At 46.0% G+C, this 12,922-nt stretch overlaps 1 protein-coding gene across 1 annotated transcript; it reads right to left on the reverse strand.

The window, feature by feature from the left end:
* Nucleotides 1–812: 812 nt before the first annotated feature.
* LOC130711152 (uncharacterized) lies at nucleotides 813–9,501 on the reverse strand. The gene has a single exon (XM_057560650.1). It carries the CDS (start codon nucleotides 4,495–4,497, stop codon nucleotides 823–825), a length of 3,675 nt encoding a protein of 1,224 aa, XP_057416633.1. The 5' UTR covers nucleotides 4,498–9,501; the 3' UTR covers nucleotides 813–822.
* Between the last annotated feature and the right edge of the window lie 3,421 nt (nucleotides 9,502–12,922).

Here is a 12,922-nt window from a genome sequence, read left to right on the forward strand (position 1 = left end):
ACCACCCATTCATATGTTCCTAGTGCCCCTGGACACCGAAATGCAGTCTTCGACACATCGTCCTCTGCAATGTAAATTTGGTTATACCCCGAATATCCATCCAGTAAACTTAAATATTCATTTCCTGCGGCAGAATCTACCATCATTTCGGCCACAGGCATGGGATATTCATCTTTCGGCGTAGCCGAATTTAAATCTCTATAATCTATGCAAACCCTCATTTTACCATTTTTCTTAAGTACAGGAACTACATTAGCTAACCAATCGACATACCTGGCTGTTCGTATGAACTTTGCTCCAAGTAAGCGCTCCACTTCCTCTTTTATCTTTGAGAACACCTCCGGGGCGAATCTCCTTGGGGCTTGCTTCACTGGTTTCCTACCAGGCCGAATTGGTAACTTCAACTCCACTAACTCCCGGCTTAAACCCGGCATTTCGTCATAATCCCATGCGAAGCAATCTTTGTATTCCTGCAACAAACTAACAATCCGATTCTTAAAACCCGAATCGATCAACGAACTTACATACGTCGGCCTTTTCTTGGTCCCATCTCCTAAATCAACCTCCTCCAAAGGATCCTGAGCCTGCATTTTTAACATGGGATCTAAAGATTGCTCGAATCCAAGGGGTTCATCATCATATATACAATCAAGAACCGGCTCTAATCTGTCTTCATTAAAATGATCCAAGTCTAGGCACTCCTCCGGTTTGCAAATTTCTTCATATTCGGCTTCCTTTGCCGTTCCTATATATTGTTCGGCCTCCAAGGCCGTCTTTATTCTCATCTCGGCCGCATAGGCCGATATTCGAGCTACGCTCGACTCAATCATCTAATTCGACGATTTGCCACTCTCCAGTGGCATTCCGAGCACGAAAGTTTTTATTCCAAAGAAATCCGTACTCCGGGTGAAGATTCATTGCATAACTAGTGGAACCTTCCATGTGTTCTTTTCCTTCTGATTCATACGGAGCGATGTTTGCCATCCGCTTCTCGAAATTCTTTCGGTCAACAAACTCCACTTCAGCTTTGTAGTAACTCTGGTCAGCATCAACATTTTCGACCACCCCATCTGGCCTCCAAATTGACAGCTTTTGATGAAGGGAGGACGGCACAGCCCCCACCCCATGAATCCATTCTCGTCCTAGCAACAGATTGTAGTTTGCTTTCGATGGCACTACCACGAACAGAGTAGGTCGAGAAACAGTACCAATTGTGGTGTCCACCAATAACATTCCCAAAGACTTAGAAGTTTTTCCCTCGTAATCAGTCAACATCATGTTATGAGGTTGCAAATCCTCGACAGATTTCCCAATCTTCTTAAGCAGAAACTTTGGCATCAAATTTATGGCGGCCCCGCCATCAACCAAGACTTTATTGACGCCTACTCCTTCAATGCGGGCCCACACAAAAAGCGGTTTCAAATGCTTCTTCATCTCCATATCTGGTTTCTTGAAAACGGCACAATCATCTTCGATTCCTCCTTTAGTCATCACATAATAGCACAGTGGATTGTCATCATCCTCCTCGACGTAGTAATCCTCTTCATCATCAGTGATTTCAGTTTTCACATCGAACTCTTCTGGAAGGATCGAGACTAAGCTGCACATGGACTCAAACTCAGACTCCAACATTTCAAAGTCGTCCTTCATTTCGACATCTTCAGACTGTTTCTCTTTCCCTTTTGCCTGGTTAGTAGTCACCCAATTCCCAGCATTCTTCATACTCTGCTTAATCACCTGAATAGGAACCATAGGAGCCCCACCACTTTGGCCCAAAAGTTGGTACTTGACTGGCCTCTCAGAACTGGATTGGCCTGCCTCGAAGGCTTTCTCCCTCTGGTGACGCCTCCACTGAGTTTTTGTCATTGGGTTTCGACCTAGATACGGCCTTGGGACATAGGTATAATTCTTATGATTTCGAGAATTATCCATATAGGCAGACCCACTTCCCAATTCGACCACCTTAACCTTAGGGTGAGGCGCCTGACTCCTTGCCATCCACTTGTTGAACGGAACTCGACTTGGTGGCATATAAGTTCGACCACGCCCTCTTCCGAACCCAAAGGATCCCCTTCCCCTTATGAAGGGAGAATCAGCTCGTCCTCTGGACCCAAAACTGGGAGGCCTTTCCGGTATTACTGCGCGGCGTTTCTTGATTTCAGCATCTTCTATAGCTTGAGCAGCCACCTTGTCAAATACGACACTGCACCTTGGGCACAACATCACTTCAGAGTAAGACTTTTGGCAACGCTGCAGGAATTCCAGCAGGCTTTCCTCCGACCGAGGGTAAACCACCTTCTTAGCGGTTTCGACCTCTTCTTCCACGGAAGGAGAATCCATTCCCTCTTCAGACAATTCGACCTTCTCCATCCCTGGAGAAGGCCCCACAGCTTCGATATCATCTCCTCCAGTAGCAACCTGATTCAAATCAGACAACTCAACCATCATTATCCCGGCTGGCTCGACGTAATTGGCGTTGCCAATTTGCATTGGGTCAGAATCAATCTTCATAGCAGCCTTATCCTTTTCCTCGAACTTGAGCCGTCCTTCTTTGATTGCAGTTTGCACCAGATCCCTGAAACGTACACAATTATTAGTCCAGTGACTGAATACATTATGAAACTTGCAAAACCTTTTCCCTTTCCTTTGGTCGAAAGGTACTTCTTTTTTATCAGGAGATACTTTAATTTGACCATCTTTTAACAGAATATCATAAATCGCGTCGCATTTAGTAACATCAAAATTATACGCTTTCACAGGAAATTTACCAACACCTTTGTTTGTTTCCGCATTTTTAGATTCATAGGGTTTTAACATCCTACAAACATAAGGAGGTCCTGATACCAATTCGGCCACATCAACCTCCTGCTGTTCGATATCATCACAGTTGCCTGGATAAGAGTCATAATCGACTTCATATTCGCAACTTTCGACGAACGCAACTTTACCCTTCTTGGGAACTCTATTAAATTTTTCTTTTTCGAGTTTCAAATTTTCAATCTGTCTGACCCTGTCAGCCAATTGAGCCATGTCCCTAAGATGTTGGGTATCTATCTTCTTCCGAATTGAGTAGTCTAGGCCGCCAGCCGCCATTTCGACTAACTCATGTTCTGGGACCTGAGTGAAGCACTTCGACTTCATTTGTCTGAACCTATTCAAGTAATCATCTATGGTTTCTTTGAATTTTCTTTTCACGCTGGCCAATTCCTTCAGACTGACTTTCGACTCACCCCTGAAGAACTGTTCGTGAAAAACTCTCTCTAACTGAGCCCAATTATGGATTGAATTAGGCAACAAAGTAGTAAACCAAGTAAAAGCATTTTTAGTCAGAGAACTCGGAAAATATTTCATCTTCAGGTTCTCATTATTTGCTATATCCCCTGCTTCTATTTGGTACCTAGCGATATGTTCGACTGTCGACTCTCCAGTATCCCCCGAAAACTTGGTGAACTTAGGGACTTTCCATCCTCTAGGCAATTCTGTTTGAAGGACGAATTCGGAGAAAGCCGAAGCAAAATGGGGTCGATTTGCATAACCCACATTGAATCCATGTTGGTTCAATAACTTTTCGACTATGCCTGCTATATTTTGATGCCCCCCAACGTTATTTTGTCTAACTCTCTCGACTACCCTATCTGCATCCATATTTCGATTTATTAAGATAGGATTTTCAATGTTCAGAGGCATTTGGCCACCAAGGTTATCCAATTGATTTCGACCTTGCACTGCCGCCACTTCGGCATTTGCTTGAAGCGGAACATTCTGAGGAACCGCATTCATTTCGACGGCATTATTCGCCGCTGCCCCCACAGGATTCGCCACCTCGTTTCGAGGGACTCCAAAAGCGTCAGCAATTCGACCCATTTGTCTCGTCAACTGCTGATACGACTCATTTGTGTTTTGGATTAAAGGATTAAACACAGTTCCTATTTGTTGGGCCAACATATTCACCATTTCGTGGTTACTATCATCCATTTGTTGCCTCAATACGTTAACAGAGGTATTTGTCAACGAAGTCCCTAAATGGTTGACACTCGCCCCTGCCATCCCCTGAGGATAAATATTATTTCGACCCCCGACATTGGAGGCCGAAGCCTGGTGTTGATTCCTCGGGGATCCGACTGACATTACGTTATCTGAATATATGGCAGGAAATGTCCCTACTCCAGCCATTAACCCTGGAGGCATCCCAAATGGCGGATTCACCGGCAGGTTCACCGGTTGAGGGCGAGATGCCCCAGCAACCATTTGTGATACGACTGGAGTCGTCGGAGAGGGCACTGTAGCCGCTTGCGTCACCACAGGTATAACATTTTCGGCCACATTGGTCGTTGTTGCCTGTGCCGTTCCAGAGTTCAAGGCATTTCCCTCAACATTCACTCCAGCACCGGGATTTCCGGTTTGATTTGCCGAAGGTCCAGTATTCGCGGGAGGGGAATTACCACTTCTCGATCTACCATTCGCCATACTTACTAGTCTTCCACTTCTAAAACGCATAAACGTGGGTTAAGTAAGTTTGAATGATAACCGAATTCAACAACTATTTTCACAAAGAGGTCCCACCAGGTGTGCCAATTTGTTTACACCAAATTTTGGTAAACACAAATAAAGAATCCAAAGATCAATCTGGGACTGGATTCGAGTCCTCTTGGGTTCTTTGGTGAAAATGAATTAAATTTAGTCACTCAAAACTAAAGAAATTTAGTAACAAATTAGAAACAAAACGAATAAATTCGACTTAAATGATAAAAACATAAATGAACTTTCTGAATCTGAATAATAATAATGTACTATAAGATGCAAAGTGTTACACGAATCCCTACTTTTTCACTCTAACTTGGCTTGTAATCATTGTGATCGATTGTAAGCACTTGAGAGTTTTCGAGTAAAGATTGTGAACCCCTATTCTTTCTACAAACCTGCTATTTATAGACTTAAAATGTAACTGACTTCTAACGGTCAATTAATACAACTATTACAAGTGTCTTCTGAACATAGCTTCGTCCTACACGTGTTTTTCTATTCTATACGTGTCCCTCGTGAATCATCTTTCAAAGACAAACCGGCTTCTAATATGGAACTCTCCGTATCTCGAAAAACAGTACTTTACAGTCGAAGTCGTTGAACACTTGATAAATTTCCTTGATTCCCTTCATTTTCGACTTCGAAGGTTGAACCCAATATAAATTCCAATCGAAATGTCCAACAATAGGTCGAAATTATATGCAATTAACACTCCTATATGGCCGAGAGCATGTTTTGAGGGGGGAGGATTCGTTTTTTGCGATAACTCGTCCTCTCGTGCTCGATTGTTGTACTCTGAAGCTTCAAACACTTTGTCTATCGTTAATTAGCTGTGTTGTGATCGAGCTAATCGATTTTGTGTTGATTTCTGCTTTGTTCTCTCCAAGGTTCAGTTGAAGGAACTTTGGGTACTACGGGGCTATATTGTGAGGAAAACCTATACTGCGAGGCTGGAACAACTCGAGGTTAGGGCAACTTACCTATTAGCTAAGATTGCATGATAGGCGTCGATAAATTCGACTTGTGTATTACTTTGATATTGGTTATGATGATGAATTATTGTTATGTTGTTTTCATAACTTATGATATTGATATTGTATTAAAATCTGCGCCTTGACGCGATTTCGGAGCGAAGAATCACTGAACTGATTCCTGTTGATCTTTCGGGTTGGATGAACAACCCTGGGCAAGTCCAAACCCGAGGTTTGAGACCTAGCCATCGTTTGTATACTTAGACTTTCCCCGGGGGTTACATTTGGTGGGATTTTTGGCAAACTTAGACTGAATAGAATCTTGGGAACTAGAGACCTTAGAGAACTTAGTCTTCAGGAATTAAACTCATAACCTGACTAATTCAATTTGAAACGTTTTCATTAACGAATAAACCATAGGGAACCTAAAGGGGAAAATGATTGCGAAAGACGGGGAAAAGTCGACAAGTCTTGAAGTTACTTGGAATTGGCGGACGCCACGGAGGAGAGTCACGGTGACGAGAGGAGGTTGTCAAGTACTTTAATACTCTTGATGTTGGGGTGTATGTCGTCTTGATCATCAATAAACACTTGGGTTTACACATTGGGATCTTCTTTAAGCTAAACACTTGCGTTGTGAGGACGATTCGATGTTTGGCTAACCATATTGTATCATGCATACATTCGAGGTTTGTACGATCGAAAGATTGGGCCTCGGTGAAGTTGGGACGGCTTCACGAAGGTTGGGACGGCCTTCATCGAAGAACACTTGGATGTATCTTCGGCATAGCGGGCAGAGTGGTACGACCTAGGGTGGTTGGGACTGATCTGACTATGCATGGGTTTGTAAGCGACACCCGAGCAGAGTTGTCGACACTAGGCCGGTGTAGGGCAGACTCGTGGTGCCCATCCCAAACAACTATCTAGGTCATATTGAATTGCATTTCACACATACATTCACCCTGACTGGAATTGTGTGCTGTTTTGAATTATCGAATTATTGTTAGAGCCGATAACATGCTAGGAATATATTTATATATATATAATAAAATATATATATATATCCCCCAATCACATGTTGTTTGTATAATTATTCTATTCCGTGAGTTGACCCTAGCGCCTTTGCTTTGGTTTCATGTTGTGTTTGGGCGGTCGGTCTGCTGCCAGATGTCGACGACGGATTGGGTTTCGATGGTCTCTCCCTCGGGGGGGATCAGGTTTGAGCTGGTTGACCGACATGCCCCCACCGCTTGGGTGATCTATCTTGTGGGTCATCGGGCGACATACCGGGGAAGGGTCATGGAGGACCGGACTGACGAGCGTGGACGTCTGACGAAGGGAGTTCTACGACGCATAGAGCTGAGCTTCAACTTGCCGACTTCAGTTCGCTGTGGACTCGGACTCTGACTCCGACACCGACGTTGACAGCTACTCGCCGAGCGACGAGGAGGAGGAGGAGGATATGTGAGCAGTGCTGGGAGGGTAGGTTTAGGTAGGAGTCATATTTTGTGTAGAGCTCTGATTCGTTTTGTTTTGGGACAGGGTAGGTTCCCGACGCATGGCTTTTTGTGTGGTTCTCTTGCTGGAGGATCACAGAGAGTCAGTCGGACCGTAGGGGTCTTTGCTTAGGCCATTTTGAGGCCGACTTTCTCCTATTGGATTGTAATTATAACTTTCTCACTCACATTTCTGGATCTGTATATATTTGCCTACGGGCACACTACTTTGGAGTCACTGCGAGAGCGCGTGACGTTGGAGTGCAGCTGAGGCTGTACATGTTTATATGATGTACATCGGTTAGTTTAATTTGCTGGGTTATGTCTTTATTTTTCTATTACTTTAATTAAAAAGAAAAAAAAAAACCTGCTTTCCGCGTAAAGTTTATTTTTGAGTTACTAAAGTGACACCTGGAAATCGGGGTGTTACACTGAGTCCACAAGCAGTCCCAGGGCGATGACACTTGACCTGCTCGCCTTGCCAGCACTGCGCACGTGCCCTAAACCATGACACTTTGACAGGTGTCGTGCGTTCGCCACGCGTTGCGCCCTGAAGTAGTTTTTAAGTCAGCAAATCCACTGAATCTCAACTGCCACTTTTGAAACGTCTTTTCAGATCGTTTCAGAACCTGTCAGTTTGAATTCGAGCCAATCAACGTCCACGGTTACAGCTTTTCTCTTAATGCATCCTCCCAACTCCCCAAAATCTCGCAACCACTCTTACGTCTTTTCCTGACGTTATGGGGCACGATCCCCCTCTTCATGCCCCTACCCTTGACACGTTACCTCCCGCTTCTAGAACCATTCCTTCATAAATCTTAACCCTCTCAAAAAGCTCAAACCTTTAGTCTTCTACTTTTGCCCCCTTCCAATTGCCACTGTGACCTTCACACTTCACCATTTTCCTGTAAAGATGCCGAAACGTCAGACCAAGAACTTCAATCGTGACGTTACCGTCGCTACTCCCCTTTAGTATGTTCCTCCCCCGGGGGGCGTTCCTCTTGAAGGAAAAGGCATTGCTTATTTCCGGATAAAAACCTGGGAATCCCTGAAGGCCCCTATCCAGGTAGCTCTTCCCGGCGAGACAATGCCCAATCAGCGATCCAGCATAGAGTAGGAATCGTCCATTTGGGAGATTTCCTCGAAATCAAGTGGATTCTGCCACGAAAAACCTCTTGACAATCTCATGCGCTTTAGCGCTTGTTCGCCCACTGAACGACCTTGGCTTCACCCCTCGGGTTTCTTCATGGGTGCCCCTAATTTCTTTTACACTTACGAGTATATGTTCACAAACTTGAGAATCAAATTTCCCTTTTCCACCTTCATTTGTTCAGTTCTCCAGAGCATCAAAGTCGCCCTAGCCAACTTCATCCCAACAGCTGGGCCTTCTTGCGTTGCTTCGAAATTCTTTGTGACGCAATTCATTAAGAGCCTGAACCTTCCCAATTCTTCTACTTCTACCACGTGCCTGTCAAGCCCTCTTCCCCGCGTAGTTGGGTTGCTCTGGAAGCCAGGACCGGCCGGCAGCGTTTCAACCCCTTTTGGCCCAACATTACTGTCACTGTCGACATGGCTCGGAAGTTCTTCAAAGTTGTGGTTTCCCATGAATATCCTGAGGTTTTTACTTATAGAGACGGGGTTTCCCGATTCCCGCTTTACTGGACCCGAGAAGTACACCAGGTGATAGATCCGCCCGAGGACTCCTTGATTTCTGTTAATAAAGCAGTTATCAGCTTCTTAGCCAAACTTCCGGTTTCGGATTGTGCCCGCGTGATTGGTGAACTTTTCTTCCTTTCTTCTACTTTATGTTTTTTTTTTTTTTTTAACTACCTCACCCTCGCTCTTTTTATCCCAGGAGAAATGCACAAAGTCAGTGGGGAGATATTAGGTTTGTTCAAGAATCAAAAAAAAATTTCCTTTCCTCCCCGAGTAAATCTAAACGGTGACAAGGCATCCATGCCGAAAATCCAGGCGGGCGAGAAGCGACCCCTTGGCGAGGAATCTCATCGCCCTTCCGTCAAAAAGCTACAGCCTTCCAACAGCTAAACCCGCCCTGGCGAATCTTCGCGGGTGATGCCTGTTCCTCCTCTAAATTCTCAAAGTAAATCCGTGGATAGGGCCTGCTCCCAGCCAACAGTTGTCTCGTCGTCCCTTGGTCAAGGCGCGACATCGGCCGGCGAAACTCCTCCGCCGCCGCCGAATGTTCCCTCTTCGAGCTCTGAGAGTCGAGGGTTGCCATACTCCATATCCCTTACGCCTGCCCAGGTGGCTAAGATGAATGAGAGGGTTCAAGAGCACGGATTAGGCAGAGTGTCCGAAGGCGCGTTGGCGACGGTTCTCCACGCTTTTCACTGCTATAGTCACTCCGCCCGAGACGCTGACGCGTTGCGATCTGAGGTATCTCGCCTCCACACCCTCAACGCCCAACTTGCCAAGGAACGTGTGGCACTCACTGCTCAGCTGTTCGCCAAGGATACTTCCTTTTCCAAAGAGCTAAACGAGCAATCCTCCCGTGCTGAAGTCAGCTTGGAGTTCCGTGATAGGAAGATTTCTGAATTGGAGAGGAAACTTTCCGAATTGCAGCAAGAGGTGCGGCTGGAATCAAATGCGAGGGCAGATCTATTAGCTTCGATGGATGCTGACCTTGAGAATCTCCGCTCTGAACTGGCAAGGAAAGACAATGAATTGGCGAGGAAAGATTATGAGCTGGCGAAGAAGGACGAGGAACTGGCAAAGAAAGACGAGGCCTTGTCCCTGGCGAAGCCCCTGGCCCCTTTCGACACAGAAGCTTTAGAGGCGAAAATCAGGTCCGAAGCTGTTACCGCCGCCCTTTTCGAACGTGGCCGAGGTTTTTTCCTCGCCAAGGCTCAAATTGAGCATCTCCATCCTCAGATTGATCTAAGCCAGATGGGGGCATTCAAAAAGGTTACTCCTGCAGGGCTAATTGGGGACCCCGGCCCTCCAGGCTTCTCTGCCGAGCATTTCCTATCAAACCAAGATATAGAACGACCATGAAAATGTTAATAACTTTTGTTGTATTAATGCCCCATCCTCTTACTTTTTGATTGAGAATATTTCGCGCTCTTCTCTCTTCCTTTTTTTTTAACTGCTTTGAACGCGTTCCTTAAATCAAACACGTTCCTCAAATCCCAATAGTCTATCGCTGACCACCGTCCTTGGGCATTTAAGCCTTTCAACACAAATTGCACCTCCTTTCAAGGCAAACTCCTCGTAAAACTGCTTCATTATTAACTCTCCGGAGATAAAACTGAAGCTATAAATGGAGTCTAACCGCCGAGTAAAGCTCATATCTCCTCATCTTCCTGAAACATCAAACTCCATCTTTCCTTCAAACATCAAACGCCACAGGAAATGGCATGTTACATCTCTTGTTTGGAAGAGCTCAGGAAAAAAGCTTTTGATGAAGATCTCTTCATCAACGTCAGGCATCCAAAAGATCCCAATGTCTACGACTTGACCAACAAACTGTTGGGAATGGATCTGAGCCCTGAAATGGATGCCATCCTCAGGGATTTTCTCTCCTTCGTGGAAGAAATTCAAGAGCTCTGCCAGCGGGAGCTGGATCTGCTGGAGGAGAAGGAAACAGTGATAACAGCTCTGGAGGCGGTAGAAGAAGGTCCTGAGAAGGAGGAGTTAAGCTGGAAACTCTGTAACTTGGGGTACAGGCAACACCGGTTGGAGCTCAAGAGAACAGAGCAGCGCAAAGAATGTAGGAGAATGAAGAGAGACCCTCCCTTCTAAATGTACTAAGTCGAGTATTTGAATAAAAGTTTGTGTCCCGAATTGTTTTGTCGTGCAATAATAAGATCATGCGAGCAAACAAATAATTGAGTTAGGAAATCATAACGACGTAAACAAATAAATGAAGGAAGGAATGAATATTTAAATGAACAAAAGGTAATTATGCGGGCGAGGCGAGCGGCCCGCAACTTATCTCCGCCTTTTGTTCGTCGTCATCTAGCACGTGTTTTCAGCGCTAGCCTCCCGGTTCCGTGTGAGTAATTTTTCGAGAGTGTGCTACACATAACTAGGACTTTCGCTCGGTATTTTACCAAGGCTTTCGTTCGCACCAATATTTCCCGTAAGAGCAGGTGCGGCCCCTCCAGCATTATTAGGTGGGGACTTACAACGTTGGGGGCCCAATGGCCATATGGGTTTACCCAGACTTTTAGCCTAGTTAAAAGTGCTTCTCGCGTTTCAGGAAGACTTGACTCGCCCAAATTTCAGGGAGGTTCTTTGGATAAGGAGCTTTATTCACGCCCGCCAACCAGTGGCGACGGGAAGCTCATCCGCACACGTCGCCTGCATGGGCTACGGTCAGCGCCGGACTTTCCGGAGCGATCCCCAGACATCAAGGTCGTGTTGGGATTTCCACCTTCAGGGAATTTTTCCCACCAGGCTGCCGTCTCAGTTCCATAGCTAGGAGTATTGCTAAGAATATCCTTTTGTATTTGATTTGTTTAGATTTTTACACCGAGGGATGCCTCGTTAAAAAACTCCCGTGTCGGAGAAAAAAAGTGCATCTTTATTTTTAGTCCTAACCTTCTGGCTGCTTCCTTGATCAGAGTATTACACCTAGCACCACATTCTCGTCGCCCAGCCCAACTTTCTCGCCGTAGGAGGAAGGGAACCATTGTTGCTCATCTTCACTCGCGGCGTACCTTGGCCTCTTCCTACCGTCCACTATATGTTCGTATCCTCTTGTATCTCGGCGACTTTCACACCGTTTGTTCTTTCTATTAGCTTTCCCAAAGAGCTGGTCCAATGTAGGTGGCCCCCTAGGAGAGGTTCCTCCTTGTTCTCCGCCAAACAAATCGATGTTGTCTTTTACCAGCGTACTCAAGCGTCACTCTTGCTCCATGGTGAGCTTGGGCTCGATCGCCAATATTCCTCTACTCTTTCCCTTATCTCGCCCCTTTACCTTCTTTCCCCTGTCCAACTTTTCGCCGACCTGCCTTTCTAACTCGCTCGCGACGTCTTGGTACTGCGCAGCTGGATGTCCCTGCTCGCCCTCAATCCCTCGATTCTCGTGACTCCTGTGTTCACCATTATCCTTCTCTCGGCCATACAAGTTAAGGCTACGGTCGCGGCAATTCTTCACTCCTCCCTGATCTATTGTTATCCTTCCCACCCGTTCGCAGGGTAGCGGGTATTTCATCATGAGGTGAGCTGAGGATATAACTGCACGAAGGCGATTCAAAGTGTTCCGCCCTATAATGACATTATAAGCTGCCGCAACCTGCAAGACCAAGTACCTTATCTTCAGAAGTTTGGAATCCTCACCTACTCCAAAAACCGTGTCCAATACCACATAACCGCGCACTTGAACTTGCTTTCCTGAGAATCCCACCAAATTCCCTGTGTATGGCCTTAGGTCTTCGTCCCCCAATCCCAGCTGCTCGAATGCATTCCCGTAGATTATATCGCCTGAGCTACCTTGGTCTAACAGCACCCTCCTCATGTTGAAACCCCTGATTCTTACCATTACCACTAAGGGATCGTCTGTATGGGTCTTGACTCCTTCAAAATCTGCGGACGACACTATTATGTCTGAGTGGTTGTCCTCGAACCAAGCCGAGCAGACTTCCATCGGCGGTATTTCCATTGTTCGTTTTTGCCCCCTTATCGATGTACCGTCGTCGCCCCCGTGGCCCCCAACAATGATCACGTTAGCCGTTTCCACAGTTCCTTCGTCCTCGCCGCCTTCGACTTCCTCAGCTTCCTTTCTCTTCGCCACCCACGGTTGTCTCGCCTTGATTAGCCGCTTGATTTGACCCTTGAGTGTAAAATAGTCGGTGGTGTCGTGGCCTTCCAAGTTGTGGTATTCACACCATTTGAGCCTATTCCTCACTTCACGTCCTAGCTTCGTGCTGCACTTACCTTCCTTGTTTACGTCCTCGACTCCCGCTT

Source organism: Lotus japonicus, chromosome 4, assembly GCF_012489685.1.
Source record: "Lotus japonicus ecotype B-129 chromosome 4, LjGifu_v1.2".
Lineage (NCBI taxonomy): Eukaryota > Viridiplantae > Streptophyta > Magnoliopsida > Fabales > Fabaceae > Lotus > Lotus japonicus.